This window comes from Coregonus clupeaformis, chromosome 10 (genome assembly GCF_020615455.1).
Source record: "Coregonus clupeaformis isolate EN_2021a chromosome 10, ASM2061545v1, whole genome shotgun sequence".
In the NCBI taxonomy this organism is placed as follows: domain Eukaryota; kingdom Metazoa; phylum Chordata; class Actinopteri; order Salmoniformes; family Salmonidae; genus Coregonus; species Coregonus clupeaformis.
The window spans coordinates 46,901,970-46,921,689 of NC_059201.1; the positions used below are offsets into that span (position 1 = coordinate 46,901,970).

Consider the following 19,720-nt stretch of genomic DNA (forward strand, 5'->3'; position numbering starts at 1 on the left):
TACACTTTTTCAGAAATAACATTCAAGCACCACTATCAAGGTTTTTCCAGCATCTCACAACATCGCTATACTAAAACAACTCTTATTTCCTTGAATAAAACACACAAATGCACTTCTTGAAGGATGACAATTTCAGTAGAGCAGGAGAAAGCAGGTAATAGCATCTGCATTTAGGCTAAGCAGGGCCAAGCTGGATGACTCCTGCCAGTAATCTGCTCGATTCTTTTGAAAACACTTTCATTCATCTTTGAATTTTGAATGTGCTGCTTACATAAATTAAAGGGAGGTGGGGGGTATACCTCATATGGAGGAATATGAACGAGCCTGTTCAAACTTCAAAGATCAACAAAAGTGTTTTCGAAAGAATCAAGCACAGTACTGACAGTAGTCATCCAGCTTGGTCCAGGGTGAACCTCCATTGGGGGTGCTATAGTGTTGAGGGTTGAGGGATCCGTTGGAATACAGGTTGGCTTGATGAAAACTCCCCAGAAATGATCTGTGTGGTGTGGCTTGCCAAGTAGCTCTGGTCCCTCTCCAAGCAGCTCTGTAGTTCTGGACTAAGGGCAGTGAGCACCTCACTCCAAAAGTAGGGGGGCTTGACGAACCACACTGGTTTGCCGTTTTGCAGGCCATCCTCCTAATCGCTCATCAGGTCCACATTAACTCCTCTTCAAATGTCTCTCTCAACCTCTGCAAGCACTCTCGACCGTGCATCTAGAACCAATTGAATACAATAAACCAATGCATCAGTCTCAAGTCCCACCAACCCCAGATTGATAGTAAAGCAGAATTCCAACCTTTGCCCTTTATCACTTACCTTGATTGTAGTTCCCCCAAACAGTGTTTTATATCTTGTGAAATTAATGAGATTATTGGTATTATTGTATTATTGTGAAAAAAATAGTTGAATTCTATCCACCTGGTTTAAAGTGGCTCCAAATGCCTTTGGCTACATGCACTCGATGTGTCACCCACAAACACCTACCAAAAGGTAATTAAAAGTTTTGCATGTGATACTGTCAGTTCACAGAGCTACAGGCGAGTAGTCTAGAGTAGGAAAAATAATTTTTGCCAAAATGTGTACCAAGCTCATGATTACTGTTATTTTGAATAAAACAGTCAATGCAGTTCTGATATAGAGGCAATTAGTGTTCCAACAAAGTACCGCAATTGATAATTTATGGAACTATGGGGGCTATAGATCTAGATCAGTCAAAAGTTTGGACACACCTACCCATTCCAGGGTTTCTACATTGTAGAACAAAACTATGAAATAACACATATGGAATCATGTGGTAACCAAAAAAGTGTTAAACAAATCAAAATATATGTTATATTTGAGATTCTTCAAAGTAGCCACCCTTTGCCTTGATGACTGCTTTGCACATTCTTGGCATTCTCTCAAACAGCTTCATGAGGTAGTCACCTGGAATGCATTTCAATTAACAGGTGTGCCTTGTTGGTAAAAGACCAAGTCCATATTATGGCAAGAACAGCTCAAATAAGTAAAGAGAAACGACAGTCCATCATTACTTTAAGACATGAAGGTCTGTCAATCTGGAAAATTTCAAGAAATGTTTAAGTTTCTTCAAGTGCAGTCGCAAAAACCATCAAGCGCTATGATGAAACTGGCTCTCATGAGGACCGCCACAGGAAAGGAAGAACCAGAGTTACCTCTGCTGCAGAGGATAAGTTCATTAGAGTTAACTGCACCTCAGATTGCAGCCCAAATAAATGCATCACAGAGTTCAAGTAACAGACACATCTCAACATCAGCTGTTCAGAAGGGACTGTGTGAATCAGGCCTTCATGGTTGAATTGCTGCAAAGAAACCACTACAAAAGGACACCAATAAGAAGAAGAGACTTGCTTGGGCCAAGAAACACGAGCAATAGACATTAGACCGGTGGAAATCTGTCCTTTGGTCTGATGAGTCCAAGTTTTTGGTTTTTGGTTCCAACCAAAAAGTAGGTGAATGGATGATCTCTGTATGTGTGGTTCCCACCGTGAAGCATGGAGGAGGAGGTGTGATGGTGTGGGGGTGCTTTGCTGGTGACACTGTCTGTGATTTATTTAGAATTCAAGGCACACTTAACCAGCATGGCAACCACAGCATTCTGCAGCAATATGCCATCCCATCTGGTTTGCGCTTAGTGGGACTATCATTTGTTTTCCAACAGGACAATGACTCAAAACACACCTCCAGGCTGTGCAAGGGCTATTTGACCAGTGATAGAGTGCTGCATCAGATGACTTGGCCTCCACAATCACCCGCCCTCAACCCAATTGAGATGGTTTGGGATGAGTTGGACTGCAGAGCGAAAGAAAAGCAGCCAACAAGTGCTCAGCATATGTGGGAACTCCTTCAAGACTGTTGGAAAAGCATTCCTCATGAAGCTGGTTGAGAGAATGCCAAGAGTATGCAAAGCTGTCATCAAGGCAAAGGGTGGCTACTTTGAAGAATCTCAAATCTCAAATATATTTTTATTAGTTTAACACCTTTTTGGTTACTACATGATTCTATATGTGTTATTTCATAGTTTTGATGTCTTCACTATTATTCTACAATGTAGAAAATAGTAAAAATAAAGAAAAACCCTTGAATGAGTAGGTGTGTCCAAACTTTTGACTGGTACTGTATGTCGTACTAGTTGTGTATGGATCAGGATTTGAACCGGGTTAGTTACCTAGCTAGTTACCTAGCAACTGTTAGCTAGTTTATCACTAAAGATGGTGGCGTGCAAAACCACTAAATATACACCCATGCATTGTATGGGCAACAGTACAAACCAATTATAGAAGTGGCCTGTGTATTAAATGTAACAAAAACCCATGAACAGCTAGCCAACAACAACATAAACTATAAGTAGCTAGGTAGTAGGGAGAAATGGTAGGCTAGCTAGCGCTTAGCAGTTAGAAATTAGCATACAACCGTTAGATACACATTTCATAAAAAGTAAACTTCTAAAATAAATTTCTTTAGTGTTGTTTATATGTACAAACGTTTATAAAATAAATAAAAATCATCTGAGACGCTATCTTGTTCTCATTAACTTACATACAAAGTGAGCGAGCTTAGCTTGGCTATACTCATATGAATGAGAAAATCTCACTTGTTTTTCACTCGGTCAAAACACTTAAATTATACATCAAAATGAGTAGAAAACTCATCACAGTTTAGATAAACATGTCATCTCCAGACTTTGAAAAGAAACCGTTCGTTTAAATGTTACAAACCTGAAAACAGGATAAATAAGGAGACACAGAGAGTTGGCTTCTTTTCACTGGGCTTCTCTTCCAACAGATGAGGTAGAGAGGCACGCGCCTGTGACAGTTGAGAATGTACGTGATGTGCACAGACCGGAGTAATTGAGGTAGATATGTACACTACCGTTCAAAAGTTTGGGGTCACTTAGAAATGTCCTTGTTTTCGAAAGAAAAGCAATTTTTTTGTCCATTAAAATAACATCAAATTGATCAGAAATGTAGACATTAATAATGTTGTAAATGGCTATTGTAGCTGGAAACGGCTGATTTTTTATGGAATATCTACATAGGCGTACAGAGGCCCATTATCAGCAACCATCAGTCCTGTGTTCCAATGGCACGTTGTGTTTGCTAATCTAAGTTTATCATTTTAAAAGGCTAATTGATCATTAGAAAACTATTTTGCAATTATATGTTAGCACAGCTGAAAACTGTTGTGCTGATTAAAGAACCAATAAAACTGGCCTTCTTGAGACTAGTTGAGTATCTGGAGCATCAGCAAATAACTTTCTTCTGAAACTCGTCAGTCTATTCTTGTTCTGAGAAATGAAGGCTATTCCATGCAATAAATTGCCAAGAAACTGAAGATCTCGTACAATGCTGTGTACTACTCCCTTCACAGAACAGCGCAAACTGGCTCTAACCAGAATAGAAAGAGGAGTGGGAGGCCCCAGTGCACAACTCAGCAAGAGGACAAATACATTAGTGTCTAGTTTGAGAAACAGACGCTCATAGGTCCTCAACTGGCAGCTTCATTAAATAGTACCTGCAAAACACCAGTCTCAACATCAACAGTGAAGAGGCGACTCTGGGATTCTGACCTTCTAGACAGAGTTGCAAAGAAAAAGCCATATCTCAGACTGGCCAATAAAAAGAAAAGATTAAGATGGGCAAAAGAACACAGACACTGGACAGAGGAAGATTGGAAAACAACTTTATAGACAGAAGAATCGAAGTTTGAGGTGTTCGGATCACAAAGAAGAATATTTGTGAGACGCAGAACAAATTAAAAGATGCTGGAGGAGTGCTTGATGCCATCTGTCAAGCATGGTGGAGGCAATGTGATTGTCTGGGGGTGATTTGGTTGTGGTAAAGTGGGAGATTTGTACAGGGTAAAAGGGATCTTGAAGAAGGAAGGCTATCACTCCATTTTGCAACGCCATGCCATACCCTGTGGACGGCACTTGATTGGAGCCAATTTCCTCCTACAAAAGCACAGCTCCAAACTATGCAATAACTATTTAGGGAAGAAGCAGTCAGCTGGTATTCTGTCTATAATGGAGTGGCCAGCACAGTCACCGGATCTCAACCCTATTGAGCTGTTGTGGGAGCAGCTTGACCGTATGGTACGTAAGAAGTGCCCATCAAGCCAATCCAAGAATGCCAAAGGTCTGCAAGGCTGTAATTGCTGCAAATGGAGGATTCTTTGACGAAAGCAAAGTTTGAAGGACACAATTATTATTTCAATAAAAAAGTATTATTTGTAACCTTGTCAATGACTACATTTCCTATTCATTTTGCTATATTTCCAATTCAAACTCATTTAATGTATGGTTTCATGGAAAACAAGGACATTTCTTAGTGACCCCAAACTTTTGAATGGTAGTGTACATTTAACTAGGAATAAATAAACAGTAGTAGCAGCTTATTTGATGAGTCCAAAAAGTTAGTGCAAAAAGGGTCAATGCAGGTAGTCTATGTAGCTTTTTGGGTAACTATTTAACTAAGTATTTAGCAGTCTTATAATTGGGGTTAGAAGCTGTTCAGGGTCCTTTTTGGTTCCAGACTTGGTGCATGGGTACTGCTTGCCATGCGGGAGCAGAGAGAACAATCTATGACTTGGGTAGCTGAAGTCTTTGACAATTTTTAGGGCCTTCCTCTGACATCACCTGGTATAGAGGTCCTGACGGGCAGGGGGCTCGGCCCCAGTTATGTAATGGACTGTACGCTCTACCCTCTGTAGCGCCTTGCAGTCGGATGCCAAGCAGTGTCCATACCAAGCGGTGATGCACCCAGTCAAGATGCTCTCAATGGTGCAGCTGTATAACTTTTTGAGGGTCTGAGGGCCCATGCACTCCTGAAGGGAAAGAGGCATTGTCGTGCCCTCTTCACGACTGTGTTAGTGTGTGTGGACCATGATAGGTCCTTAGTGATGTGGACACCTAGGAACTTGAAGCTCTCGACCTGCTCCACTATAGCCCCGTCGATGTGAATGGGGGCGTGCTCAGCCCTGCGTTTCCTGTAGTCCATGATCAGCTTGGTCTTGCTGACGTTGAGGGAGACAAAGGAGCGGATCGTATTGATGCATAATTGGGAAGTTACTATCCCAGAAATTCCCTTATCACGCAAGTGTTCCGGGATACACAAAAGTCTACAGGAGTCCGCACACTCACATTGGGAAATTCCCACCCACAACCGTGCATCTTAAATTTCACAGGAATATAGCAGATCTGATTTCACACAGAAACTCTGCTTATCATGCAGTGATTGTGACATTTTAACATGGTCGCCCCAGTCGGGGCACTTGGCTCTGTGTTTTAATGCTGAGCTTGTCTCCTTGTGAAATATGGATCTAATTATGACACTATGAGTGACTGAGAAGCTACGTCTCTCTGTTAGGAGGAGGGAAGGAAAGGAGAGGAGGAGAGGGTGAGAAGGGAGAAGAGGAGAGGATGGGGAAGGGAGGGAGTGGCACTGATGTGCTGGCTGTTATACCTGAATGGCAGACGACATACGTCCTTTATTTATCCTCCACCCTCTACCCCGCCATCCCCTGCATCCCCCTCCTCCACCCAGGCTGGGATGCTGTTCCCTGGGGAACAATGCTCATGACTCTCACTGCCAGACTTCCACAGACGCTGGGGATCATTCAGACCTCAATCTGGGGCCCGGCATGACGCCACATGGGTCTCTGTTATACCATCTCCCCACTGGGAGAAAACAATAGCGAGGGAGAGGGATGGAGAGATAGAGAGAGAGTGAGAGTCGGAGAGAGATAAAGAGAGGGAGAGAGAGAATGAGAGCGAGATAGACAGCCAGATCCTGGGACTGAATAAGCTGAGCCTTGCAGTTCTGTTAGGCAAGGGAGCATGAGAGAGAGAGAGCAAGATAGAGAGTAGGGGAGATGCAATGGACAGTGATAGAGAGTGGGTGAGTGTGAGAGAGAGAGAGAGGCTGGTTACAGCATGCGTCCTCAAGGAGAGAAAGGAGGACAGCAATTACTATATCCAACACCCCTACAGCGACAGCAATAAAGCGGCTTTCTCCTGGCACTGTGTTAGCTAGCCAGCTGCTCCCCTCTCTTTATCTCTCTCTTTCTCCCTCTCCTCTCTCTCTCTCTCTCTCTCTCTCTCTCTCTATCCCTCTCTCCCTCTCTCTCTCACTCTGTCTGTCTCATCTGTTATATGATTGATCCGGTGAAGGATGCTGAAGTTTCGCGCGGACCGGAGGGTGAGGTAGGTAGGGGACAGCGGAGTAGCTGAGTCTGGGGGGAAGTGGACTGTGCTGGGGCTGGCTCGCAGCGTGTTGGGGGGAGAGGGAACCAGAAGCTGGAGGTCAGAGAGGACTGCAATGCAGTGCTGCTGGAGAGAAAGCACAGGGAATCTATTTTATGGCTTTTATTTGGCAGTTGTGTGAGGCAGAGACTGATACAGTAAATAGGATATGTGTATAGGATTGTGTGTGTGTGTGTGTGTAGCTGTGTGTGTGTGTTTGTGTGTAGCTGTGTGTGTGTGTTTGTGTGTAGCTGTGTGTGTGTGTAGCTGTGTGTGTGTGTAGCTGTGTGTGCGTGTGTGTAGCTGTGTGTGTGTGTGTGTGTAGCTGTGTGTGTGTGTGTGTGTAGCTGTGTACGTGTAGCTGTGTGTGTGTGTGTGTGTAGTTGTGTGTGTGTGTGTAGCTGTGTGTGTGTGTGTGTGTGTGTGTGTGTGTAGCTGTGTGTGTGTGTTGGGGCTAGTGTTAGTAGCCTAGCAGGAATGGCTAAACACTGCTACCATATGTTTACCCTATATAACGTGAGGGCAGTAATTGGAACTAGTCCATTGTTTTTGTAGTCATTTTGTAGTCCAGTTTGTGGTCATATTAAGGACACTGATGTTACCGTATGCTGTTTAGCCATTTGTTTTTCCATAAGCAGAAGCAGGCAGCGATGTATCTCTCTCTATATAGGTTTGTAGGTTATGCATGAACAGGCATGCTCAGTTGCAGAACCCTCTGAGACCAAGTCACACACACATGTTTGGACCCCAGGAAGAGTAGTGGCTGCCTTGGCAGCAGCTAATGGGGATCCTAATAAAATACAAAAAAACACACAGAGACACACACACACAGAGACACACACAGAGACACACACACAGATCAGCAGCAGCTGTCCCAGTTCCCAGGCAGGCTGTAGGAGGTTTGTCAGTGGTTTGTCAGGGGTTTGTTATGGTTAGCAGCACACAGTCAGAGGGGTGTGTGTATTGTTCCTTTGGTGTCAGGAGGTGCATGCCTTCTGCCTGACTGTGTTCTTGGCTGGCCACCCTCATCCTCTCTACCTATCAGTATGTGTGTGACTTTGTTTGTGTATGTGTGTGTGTCAAGTGTGTGTGTGTATACGTGTGTGCCCAGTGTGTGTCCAATGTGTGTGTGTGTCTGTGAGGAGGAGGATACACAGACTTTCTGCACGACAGGGTCCGGGCCAGATGCCACACACATATTATCATCCAGTAGTGGGTAGAGCCAGAGACAGAGAGAGAGAGCCAGGCTGTGGGGGTGGAGGTGTTTGGCCCTGCCTTACATAGAGCGATGTTCATCAACCCTGGTTCTGGAGACCCCCAGGGTGGTCAGGCTTTTGTTCCAGTCCAGCACCAAAACATCTGATTCAACTAATAAACTAATCATCAAGTTGTTAACTAGCTGAATTAGATGTTTTCAGTGCTGGAACAAAAGCCTGCACAACCTCTGGGCCCAGGAACAGTGCCTTAGTATAATGTACGGCAAAAGACTACCATATGCTGTCTGTCCTCGTCAACTGTTCAAGGCCCCATCTAGTGCTATCTAGAATCTAAAACAGTTATTTGGCTGTGCCCATAGGAGAACCGTTTGAAGAACCCTTTTTGGTTCCAGGTAGAACCCTTTTGGGTTCCAGGTAGAACCCATTTGGGTTCCATGTAGAACCCTTTCCACAGAGGGTTCTACATGGAGCCCAAAAGAGTTATACCTGGAACGAAAAAGGGTTATCCTATGGGGACAGCCACAGAACCCTTTTGGAACCCTTTTCTTCTAAGAGTACAGTATATCTATAGGTAAGAAGGGTGTGTTCCTATAAACATCTTTCTGACTCCAGGCCTTTCCTCCTGTCCTAACAATCTTACCAGCCCCTCATTTGATAAGGCCCTCATGTCTGCAGTCTTTCTTTCAAACTAGCAGCAGGGGAATTCCACAGTCAGCTTTGAGCACACTCCTGTATGTTTTGTAAATCCGCTTAAGAAACAGTCCCTGAGATCAAAAGGGATCCACTGTTATCTTTCACTATACAAAGCACTGTTAGTTTAGCTCCCATAAGGGTACATCTATGTGTACCATATGTGTGTGTGAGCATGTATGTTTTGTCTGTGTGTGCATGCGTGACATGTGAGTGTGTATAGGTATGCATGTAAGTATCTTCATGACTGTACATTACTAGGTGATTAGGGGTTTACATGTGTTTTTGTCAGTGGTGGCTGGTGGGTGGAGATAAAGGAGAACAGGCTCATTGTAATGGCTGGGATGGAATAAATGAAATGGTGTAATAATTGTCTTGAGTATCTTTCCATCCATTCCATACCAGTCATTACGATGAGCCTGTCCTCCTAAATCTACGCCCTCTAGCCTCCTCTGGTTTGTGTTAATGTGAGCGTGCCAGGTTGTTTCTGTATTGAATCCAGTCTACAGTGGGATTGATCAGATGAAATATTGAATAGAGTATAGTATAGCTCTGGTGAGGAGAAGGGAAGGCAGGGTACCACACTGCACCACTCCACCTATAAAACTACAGCTATTTACGACTGGTTAGATTACACTGTGCAGCAGAAACAAGAAAGACGTGCACACACACCAGCCCTTGCCTCGGCTCGCCGCAGTTGTAAAATCAATAGCAGGGAAGGGACACCGACACACAGATCACAGAAACACTTGTACATCCAGACAAACAGAGAAAACCACACCACACCACTCCAGGCATGGACTTATTTCCTATATAGACTGTCTTACTGAGTGCAGACATAATGTTTTAGCATGCTGTCTGATGGACAGAGGAGCTGAGGGAGAACTCATATTGTTTCTTGATCATCTTGACCGTCATATTGATGGAGGTGGTTGAGTAGGACCCTGATTGACCACGATGTCATGCTGACCACTCACCACACACTGATTCTGGATCAGTAACTAATCACCTCTGTTGATAATGAAAAGGTTCTGGTTGCTGAGGTGCTGTGTTGCTGCTGTGATGTCAGGGATCAACAGATCAGCCATCGATCAGCTGCTCTCATCATGTCTTACAGCATGGATCTCTCTCCACCAATATTCACTTCTCTCTTTCTTTTTCTCATCTCCTTCTCTCCAGTCAAAATGACCCGAGCGGACCAGCTGGACATCCAGTGATCCAGATCCAGCTGAAAGAGACCGGACCGATTCACACCTACATAACGTGAGTACAACATTAATCTTACTTTAATACAACCTTACCCTAAGTAAGCATGGACCACTACACGATTACCTGACGTGAGTACAAGCCAATTAAAATCAGAATATAACCTAATCTTAGTTTGAGATTTGGGCAATTCTACTTACCCAGAGTCAGATGAACTCATGGATACCATTTGATGTATCTGCGTGCAGTTTGAAGGACGTTGAATGTCGTTTCTGGATCGATTGCTAACTAGCGTCAGTGCAATGAATGGAAGTCTATGGGATCAGCTAGCATTAGCGCAATTAGAGTAGAAAAAGTAGAAAAAAGGCTTACTGTCCAAATCTCGAACTATCCCTTTAAACCAACGTAACCATAACCAGACAGATACACAAATACTTGACGAGAGTACAATCCAAGCTCAACCTTAATCCAACTTTATCGTGACCGTGAAACAACACGTGTCTACATTGAGTAAAACCCAACCACAACCTTCAAACAACCTCACTCTAACCTAACTCGGACCACTACACACATACTTGCAGGAAGAAACATCAAACGTTAACCCTAACCCTAATATCCGTATTCCCTTTACTTTTGGTTGGCACCACCAGCAATACAAGGGAAAATGTAACGTGAAAAATCTCTGCTGTTTTTTTTCAAAGTGTTGCTGTATTCAGAAGAATTAATAAAACATCCCATTCACTCAACTTTACAGCCGACATTACACTATAGCCTGACACCAGACAAGAGAACAGTTGAGACACACATAATTGTGTCACGCACACAGACAAATGTGCTGTGATTAAGGAGAGGTAGAGACAGTGTGTGTGTGAGAGAGGGTACACTCTTAGAAAAAATGGTTCCAAAAAGGTTCTCCGGCTGTCCCCACAGAAGCACCCTTTTTGGTTCCAGGTAGAACCCTTTTTGGTTGAAGGGAAAACTATTTTGGGTTCCATGTAGAACCCTCTGGGGAAAAGGTTCTACATGGAACCCAAAAGGGTTCTCCTTGGGGACAGCCAAAGAACCCTTTTAGGTTCTAGATAGCACCTTTTGTAGAGAGATGGAATATAGTAGCAGGTTTTCACTGAGTCCCTTTGATCACACCTGTCACTAAGGGGTTTGTCACACAGTCTCTACACAGGAATGCACAGTGCAATTGTTACAGGAAAGCACTTGAGCTGATGTGGCTCAGCAATCTGCTCATATGCAGAGAGCTGGGGTCTGCTTGCTGTCAAACTGTGCATGTGTGTTCGGGTCACCCGGGCTTATCCAAAAAGCTGGCACAAGAAAATACATTAAGGACTATGACATTGAGACCCACCCACCACCCCCCTGCTCAGTCCCCCCCACACACACTCACACAAACACATAACACACTTCATACACTCACACAATGCAACACTGTTTTGCTGCTAGCATATGGGATCCAGGCTCCTATTGGATTTTGAGGGTGGTATTATAACAGTTATACCAATAATTTCACATTCCTGACAGGAAGATAAATGCCCCGGTGGTGTTAAGACAATACTCCCACCCCCTTCAGCTTCTGTTTCCCCACCACAATCAATACTGTATCGAGCTGATGATGAATTGGACATTAATAAGATATGATGTTGCCAGTAAAGAGGTAGTGTTTTATAGCAAGTTATTGTTCAAAGCTACAATATAAAATACTGTAGCTAAACGTTACAATGGGGATATTTACTATATTCAGTATTTACCTTCAGTTTACTAGAGGAGTTGATGAAGAACACTTTTACAGCAAAAACCTGAGGAAGAGCTGCAGTGGAAGGGAAATGGTTAAATTATTGAACTGGAAGTATTTTAAAGGGTCAGGTTGGAAACGTAGTCAGGACACCGCGGGGTGAACATGTTAATTGTCATGTCATGGTGTGGGATTATTTAAAATACTCTCACTATGCGAAAAGCATCAATATCAGGGGATATCTTGATCTATATATATCTGGATATGTGACATTTTATTAGATATAAGGAGTAAACATGCTCCAGATACACATGTCCTTAATTGTATATATTGAGCTAGGATATTCTCCGTAATGGGACAGTTTCTACATACATCTAATCCGGACCTCAGAAATCTCCCTGCTGCCGAATGAGTCCAGGGAGGTACCTGGGGTGAGATCCCTTCAAGACATGCCCCTGATGCGTGTACACATGCTTACATATTTGTAGACTATTTTAACTCCGGAAAGGGTATGTGTCAACATGCTGACATATCTAAGACTTTATACTTAGGCATGAATGAATCCATGTATTTTAAGAAATGTACCACAAGTCATTACCTGATAATTTATGGATCCGTATTTTAAAAAAAAATCTTAATTTCAATAGATATCCTTACATGATCTGTAATATTCATCCTCGTATGTCTGATCGAAAATGGGCTAAATCCGACGCATTATCAATGTCCAGCGCCCAAATTATTTTACCTTTTCAGGCGCCGAAAATCATTGTGCTTCTTCACATGAAGGTGACATAACTGAGCATACATTTCCACTACAAGGCATGGAAAAGCAAACATATTTAATCCAAAGCATATCTATGCTATTTCTGTTTTTAAAAATGCAGCATAGCAACTCCAGAGCTCCATCTCCTCTAACTGAAGCAAATTGTAGAGATTTTTTTTCTATTGATAATGTAAAATTAACAGCCAAACAAAAAGACTCATGTGAAGGTGAAATTACAGAGGAGGAACTTCTGGATGCAATTAAAGACTTTAAGTCCGGGAAAACTCCAGGGTTGGATGGCATACCAGTCGAGGTATACCAAACCTTTTTTTGATATACTCAGAGGACCGTTATTAGCATGTTTTAACCACTCCTATGTAAATGGTAGATTATCAGACACTCAAGAACATGGTCTGATTTCATTATTACTGAAACAGGATACAAGTGGAAAATATAAAGATCCAGTCCATTAAAAAAATTGGCGGCCCCTTACACTTCAGTGTTGTGATGCAAAATTTCTAGCAAAATGTATAGCGCATAGAATTAAAAAGGTATTGTCGGACATTATTCATTCTAATCAGACAGGTTTTTTTACATGGGCGATACATTGGAGATAATATAAGGCAAGTACTGGAAACAATAGAACACCATGAAAAATCTGGGAAACCAGGCCTACTATTCATAGTAGACTTCGAAAAGGCATTTGATAAAGTACGACTGGGGTTTATATATTTGCCTACGCCTAGCGAACAGTTTTTAAAATTATATGAGAAAAAAATATTCCATTTTATTTGGAACGGCAAGCCAGACAAAATTAAACAGGCCTATTTATATAATGAATATGAATTAGGAGGACAGAAATTATTAAATATTAAAGCATTAGACCTATCACTAAAAGCTTCAGTCATACAAAAATTATACTTAAATCCGAACTGGTTCTCTAGCAAACTAGTAAGATTGTCTCACCCAATGTTCAAGAAGGGACTTTTCCCCTTTATTCAGATTACAAACCCTCACTTTCAGGTATTTGAAAAGGAAATCATCTCCCAAATATCACTATTTCTAAAACAAGCCATAGAAAGTTGGTTGCAATATCAATTTAATCCTCCAGAAATGACAGAACAAATATTGCAACAAATATTGTGGTTAAACTCAAATATACTAATTGATAAAAAACCGTTCTTTTTTGAGAAAAAAAAAAAAAAAAAAAAAAGTATAATCTTCGTAAATGATATTATCGGTAGGAATGGTGGAGTTATGTCGCACATGCAGCTAACAAAAACATATGGAAATGTCTGCTCTACCCAAAATTACAACCAAATAATTGCAGCATTACCGCAAAAATGGAAGAGGAAAGTGGAAGGAGGAAAAAGTAAGGAACTTGTCTGTCGGCCTTGCATTAAAGAACATAATTGGTTAAAGAAAATTGTGATAAATAAAAAAGTTTACCAGTTTCATTTAAGGACCACAAGATAGACAGCCGTCCCATATAGATTGCAAAATAGTTGGGAAGAGATTTTTGACATACCGATTCCATGGCATAGTGTTTATGAACTGATACTCAAAACGATGCCGGATTCAAAACTTAGAATTTTTTAATTTAAATTATTATATAAAATTCTTGCTACCAATAGAATGTTATTTATATGGGGGATACAATCTTCCCAGCTCTGCAGATTTGGCTGTGAAGAGACAGAATCATTAGATCATTTGTTTTGGTACTGTCCATTTGTAGCTTGTTTCTGGACACAGGTCCAGGAATGGCTGAAGGATTGCAATATTTGCATGGAGCTGACCCTGCAGATAGCACTATTGGGTGATCTGAAAAGTCATAGTCAATCGATCAATAATATAATAATACTTTTAGCAAAAATGTTTATTTTCAATTCACAAACTGTAGAAACAATGAGAATAGAAAGGTTCAGAACTTTTGTAAAACATCACAGTACAGTTGAAAAATATATGGCAAATAGAAATCCAATATGGATGGTGTTAAGAGATAGATGGGAGGTGTTGAATGGAGCTGAAGGATGGGACTAATAACAACAACTAATAACAACAAGATAACTAGTGTAAGACATGCTGTGTCCATAATAAGTATATAGGTTATATATTGTGAGCTTTTGTGAAAGACCACAGTTAGAAAGATATGGCATATAGAAGCATACCAGATGGACATCATGAAAATGATCGGAGGAAGTTCAGGAGTAAAAACAAACAAAATATAATTATTGACTGTGTCCATAAAATGTACATAGTATGTATAAGCATGAAGTAGAGGCCTAAGCATTGTTGTTCACTAGTTTACTCCAGGTAGGGAAGGGATGGAAAGTAATAAAGTGAAATATATATATATATTTTAAAGGATATGTATGTAAATATATATGTATGTACAGTGGGGGAAAAAGTATTTAGTCAGCCACCAATTGTGCAAGTTCTCCCACTTAAAAAGATGAGAGAGGCCTGTAATTTTCATCATAGGTACACGTCAACTATGACAGACAAATTGAGAAAATAAAATCCAGAAAATCACATTGTAGGATTTTTAATGAATTTATTTGCAAATTATGGTGGAAAATAAGTATTTGGTCACCTACAAACAAGCAAGATTTCTGGCTCTCACAGACCTGTAACTTCTTCTTTAAGAGGCTCCTCTGTCCTCCACTCGTTACCTGTATTAATGGCACCTGTTTGAACTTGTTATCAGTATAAAAGACACCTGTCCACAACCTCAAACAGTCACACTCCAAACTCCACTATGGCCAAGACCAAAGAGCTGTCAAAGGACACCAGAAACAAAATTGTAGACCTGCACCAGGCTGGGAAGACTGAATCTGCAATAGGTAAGCAGCTTGGTTTGAAGAAATCAACTGTGGGAGCAATTATTAGGAAATGGAAGACATACAAGACCACTGATAATCTCCCTCGATCTGGGGCTCCACGCAAGATCTCACCCCGTGGGGTCAAATTGATCACAAGAACGGTGAGCAAAAATCCCAGAACCACACGGGGGGACCTAGTGAATGACCTGCAGAGAGCTGGGACCAAAGTAACAAAGCCTACCATCAGTAATTTGGCAAATCTGACCATAACTCTATCCTCCTGATTCCTGCTTATAAGCAAAAACTGAAGCAGGAAGCACCAGTGATTCGGCTAAAAAAGTGGTCAGATGACGCAGATGCTAAGCTACAGGACTGTTTTGCTAGCACAGACTGGAACATGTTCCGGGATTCTTCAGACAGCATTGAGGAGTACACCACATCAGTCACTGGCTTCATCAATAAGTGCATCGATGATGTCGTCCCCACAGTGACCGTACGTACATACCCCAACCAGAAGCCATGGATTACAGGAAACATCCGCACTGTGCTAAAGGGTAGAGCTGCCGCTTTCAAGGAACGGGACTCTAACCCGGACGCTTATAAGAAATCCCGCTATGACCTCCGACGAACCATCAAACAGGCAAAGAGTCAATACAGGTCTAAGATTGAATCATACTACACTGGCTCTGACGCTCGTCGGATGTGGCAGGGCTTGAAAACTATTACAGACTACAAAGGGAAGCACAGCCGCGAGCTGCCCAGTGACACAAGCCTACCAGACGAGCTAAACCACTTCTATGCTCGCTTCGAGGCAAGCAACACTGAAGCATGCATGAGAGCACCAGCTGTTCCGGACGACTATGTGATCACGCTCTCCGTAGCCGATGTGAGTAAGACTTTTAAGCAGGTCAACATTCACAAGGCCGCAGGGCCAGACGGATTACCAGGACGTGTACTCCGAGCATGTGGTGACCAACTGGCAAGTGTCTTCACTGACATTTTCAACATGTCCCTGACTGAGTCTGTAATACCAACATGTTTCAAGCAGACCACCATAGTCCCCGTGCCCAAGAACTCTAAGATAACCTGCCTAAATGACTACCGACCCGTAGCACTGACGTCTGTAGCCATGAAGTGCTTTGAAAGACTGGTCATGGCTCACATCAACAGCATAATCCCAGAAACCCTAGACCCACTCCAATTTGCATACCGCCCCAACAGATCCACAGATGATGCAATCTCTATCGCACTCCACACTGCCCTTTCCCACCTGGACAAGAGGAACACCTACGTGAGAATGCTATTCATTGACTACAGCTCAGCATTCAACACCATAGTGCCCTCTAAGCTCATCACTAAGCTAAGGATCCTGGGACTAAACACCTCCCTCTGCAACTGGATCCTGGACTTCCTGACGGGCCGCCCCCAGGTGGTAAGGGTAGGTAACAACACATCTGCCACACTGATCCTCAACACGGGGGCCCCTCAGGGGTGCGTGCTCAGTCCCCCTCCTGTACTCTCTGTTCACCCATGACTGCATGGCCAGGCACGACTCCAACACCATCATTAAGTTTGCCGACGACACAACAGTGGTAGGCCTGATCACCGACAACGATGAGACAGCCTATAGGGAGGAGGTCAGAGATCTGGCCGTGTGGTGCCAGGACAACAACCTCTCCCTCAACGTGACCAAGACAAAGGAGATGATTGTGGACTACAGGAAAAAAAAGAGGACTGAGCACGCCCCCATTCTCATCGACGGGGCTGTAGTGGAACAGGTTGAGAGCTTCAAGTTCCTTGGTGTCCACATCACCAACGAACTATCATGGTCCAAACACACCAAGACAGTCGTGAAGAGGGCACGACAAAGCCTATTCCCCCTCAGGAGACTAAAAAGATTTGGCATGGGTCCTCAGATCCTCAAAAAATTATACAGCTGCACCATCGAGAGCATCCTGACTGGTTGCATCACCGCCTGGTATGGCAACTGCTTGGCCTCTGACCGCAAGGCACTACAGAGGGTAGTGCGTACGGCCCAGTACATCACTGGGGCAAAGCTCCCTGCCATCCAGGACCTCTATACCAGGCGGTGTCAGAGGAAGGCCCTCAAAATTGTCAAAGACTCCAGCCACCCTAGTCATAGACTGTTCTCTCTGCTACCGCACGGCAAGCGGTACCGGAGTGCCAAGTCTAGGTCCAAAAGACTTCTCAACAGCTTCTACCCCCAAGCCATAAGACTCCTGAACAGCTAATCATGGCTACCCGGACTATTTGCACTGCCCCCCCCACCCCATCCTTTTTACGCTGCTGCTACTCTGTTAAGTATTTATGCATAGTCACTTTAACTCTACCCACATGTACATATTACCTCAACTACCTCAACTAGCCGGTGCCCCCGCACATTGACTATGCATCGGTACCCCCCTGTATATATAGCCTCCCTACTGTCACTTTATTTTACTGTATATATAGCCTCCCTACTGTCACTTTATTTTACTTCTGCTCTTTTTTTCTCAACACTTTTTTGTTGATGTTTTATTCTTACTTTTTTGTTTAAAATAAATGCACTGTTGGTTAAGGGCTGTAAGGAAGCATTTCACTGTAATGTCTGCACCTGTTGTATTCGGCGCATGTGACCAATAAAATTTGATTTGATTGATTTGATTTGATTTGATTTGATTAACACACTACGCCGCCAGGGACTCAAATCCTGCAGTGCCAGACGTGTCCCCCTGCTTAAGCCAGTACATGTCCAGGCCCGTCTGAAGTTTGCTAGAGTGCATTTGGATGATCCAGAAGAGGATTGGGAGAATGTCATATGGTCAGATGAAACCAAAATAGAACTTTTTGGTAAAAACTCAACTCGTCATGTTTGGAGGACAAAGAATGCTGAGTTGCATCCAAAGAACACCATACCTACTGTGAAGAATGGGGGTGGAAACATCATGCTTTGGGGCTGTTTTTCTGCAAAGGGACCAGGACGACTGATCCGTGTAAAGGAAAGAATGAATGGGGCCATGTATCGTGAGATTTTGAGTGAAAACCTCCTTCCATCAGCAAGGGCATTGAAGATGAAACGTGGCTGGGTCTTTCAGCATGACAATGATCCCAAACACACCGCCCGGGCAACGAAGGAGTGGCTTCGTAAGAAGCATTTCAAGGTCCTGGAGTGGCCTAGCCAGTCTCCAGATCTCAACCCCATAGAAAATCTTTGGAGGGAGTTGAAAGTCCGTGTTGCCCAGTGACAGCCCCAAAACATCACTGCTCTAGAGGAGATCTGCATGGAGGAATGGGCCAAAATACCAGCAACAGTGTGTGAAAACCTTGTGAAGACTTACAGAAAACGTTTGACCTGTGTCATTGCCAACAAAGGGTATATAACAAAGTATTGAGAAACTTTTGTTATTGACCAAATACTTATTTTCCACCATAATTTGCAAATAAATTCATAAAAAATCCTACAATGTGATTTTCTAGATTTATTTTTCTCATTTTGTCTGTCATAGTTGACGTGTACCTATGATGAAAATTACAGGCCTCTCTCATATTTTTAAGTGGGAGAACTTGCACAATTGGTGGCTGACTAAATACTTTTTTTCCCCACTGTATGTAGCTAATGGGTTAAGCTGTAGCATTAGCAATGTTTTTCAAAAATAGATTTTTGTAAATTCTTACAATGATTCTGAATATGACATTGAGGAATCAGATTTTGACAGTGACAGTGAGGAGCTTCCCCCCAACCTTATGGCCATTGAGAACCCTGAATCTGAGGACCCCTTCCCCACCAACAAAGTCCCAGGTCCCTCTGAAGATGCTGGTGGTGATGGAGGCACACCAACAGTGGGTGAAGTACAGGAGGTCTGCGGTAGCTGGAAGGCCTCCAGACATTTCACCCCTCCTGGCACTGCTGTTGGCTTTGATGCGTCCCAGTCTGGAGTGCAAAGCCCCTTGCCATCTCTCTCTGAGGCGTCAAGCTGTTTCTGACAGAGGAGCTGGTGGGAGACATAGTGGAGGAGACCAATCGCTATGGCTTGGAGCTACAGGAGAAGAGAGAGCCTCAGGGAAGGTGGACCACCTGACAGGAGAGAGAAAGATCAAATCAGACTGTGCTTGACCATAATTGCAAAATGGGGGCAGTAGATAAGGCGGACATGATGAACAGCTTTGTGGCATGCCCCCGGAAAACCACCAAGTGGTATAATAATATATGTGACCAAACACCTCTTTTCAGTCTTATGTTGCAAAATTTGAAATTGTGTTGTTTACATTGGATAAAAGTACAGACTCAGAGCTACAAAATGATATATCATACACTGCAGTTCAGGAACAAAGTGAAAGTAATTCTGCCTTGAAAGTTGATAAATTTGTAACCCCACTTTTGAGAAAATGGCCCTTGAATGTTTTGGGACACCTACTGGAGAACTCTTCTTTGTCTACAGCCATTCAGCATCGTTCCTACCATCTTAAGCCTTTTTTCAAAGCTCAGTCAACTTCTTCAGTGACAACAACACTGTTGA

At 42.9% G+C, this 19,720-nt stretch overlaps 1 protein-coding gene across 4 annotated transcripts in view; it reads left to right on the top strand.

Moving 5' to 3' along the window:
• plekha6 (pleckstrin homology domain containing, family A member 6) overlaps nucleotides 1–19,720 on the top strand; it is a 171,736-nt gene that overhangs the window by 77,471 nt on the left and 74,545 nt on the right. For all 4 annotated transcript variants that reach the window (XM_041888482.2, XM_041888481.2, XM_041888484.2 and 1 more), the window contains one exon: nucleotides 9,848–9,931. In XM_041888482.2, the coding sequence (XP_041744416.2) occupies nucleotides 9,848–9,931 (84 nt within the window). The remainder of the gene's footprint in view (nucleotides 1–9,847; nucleotides 9,932–19,720) is intronic.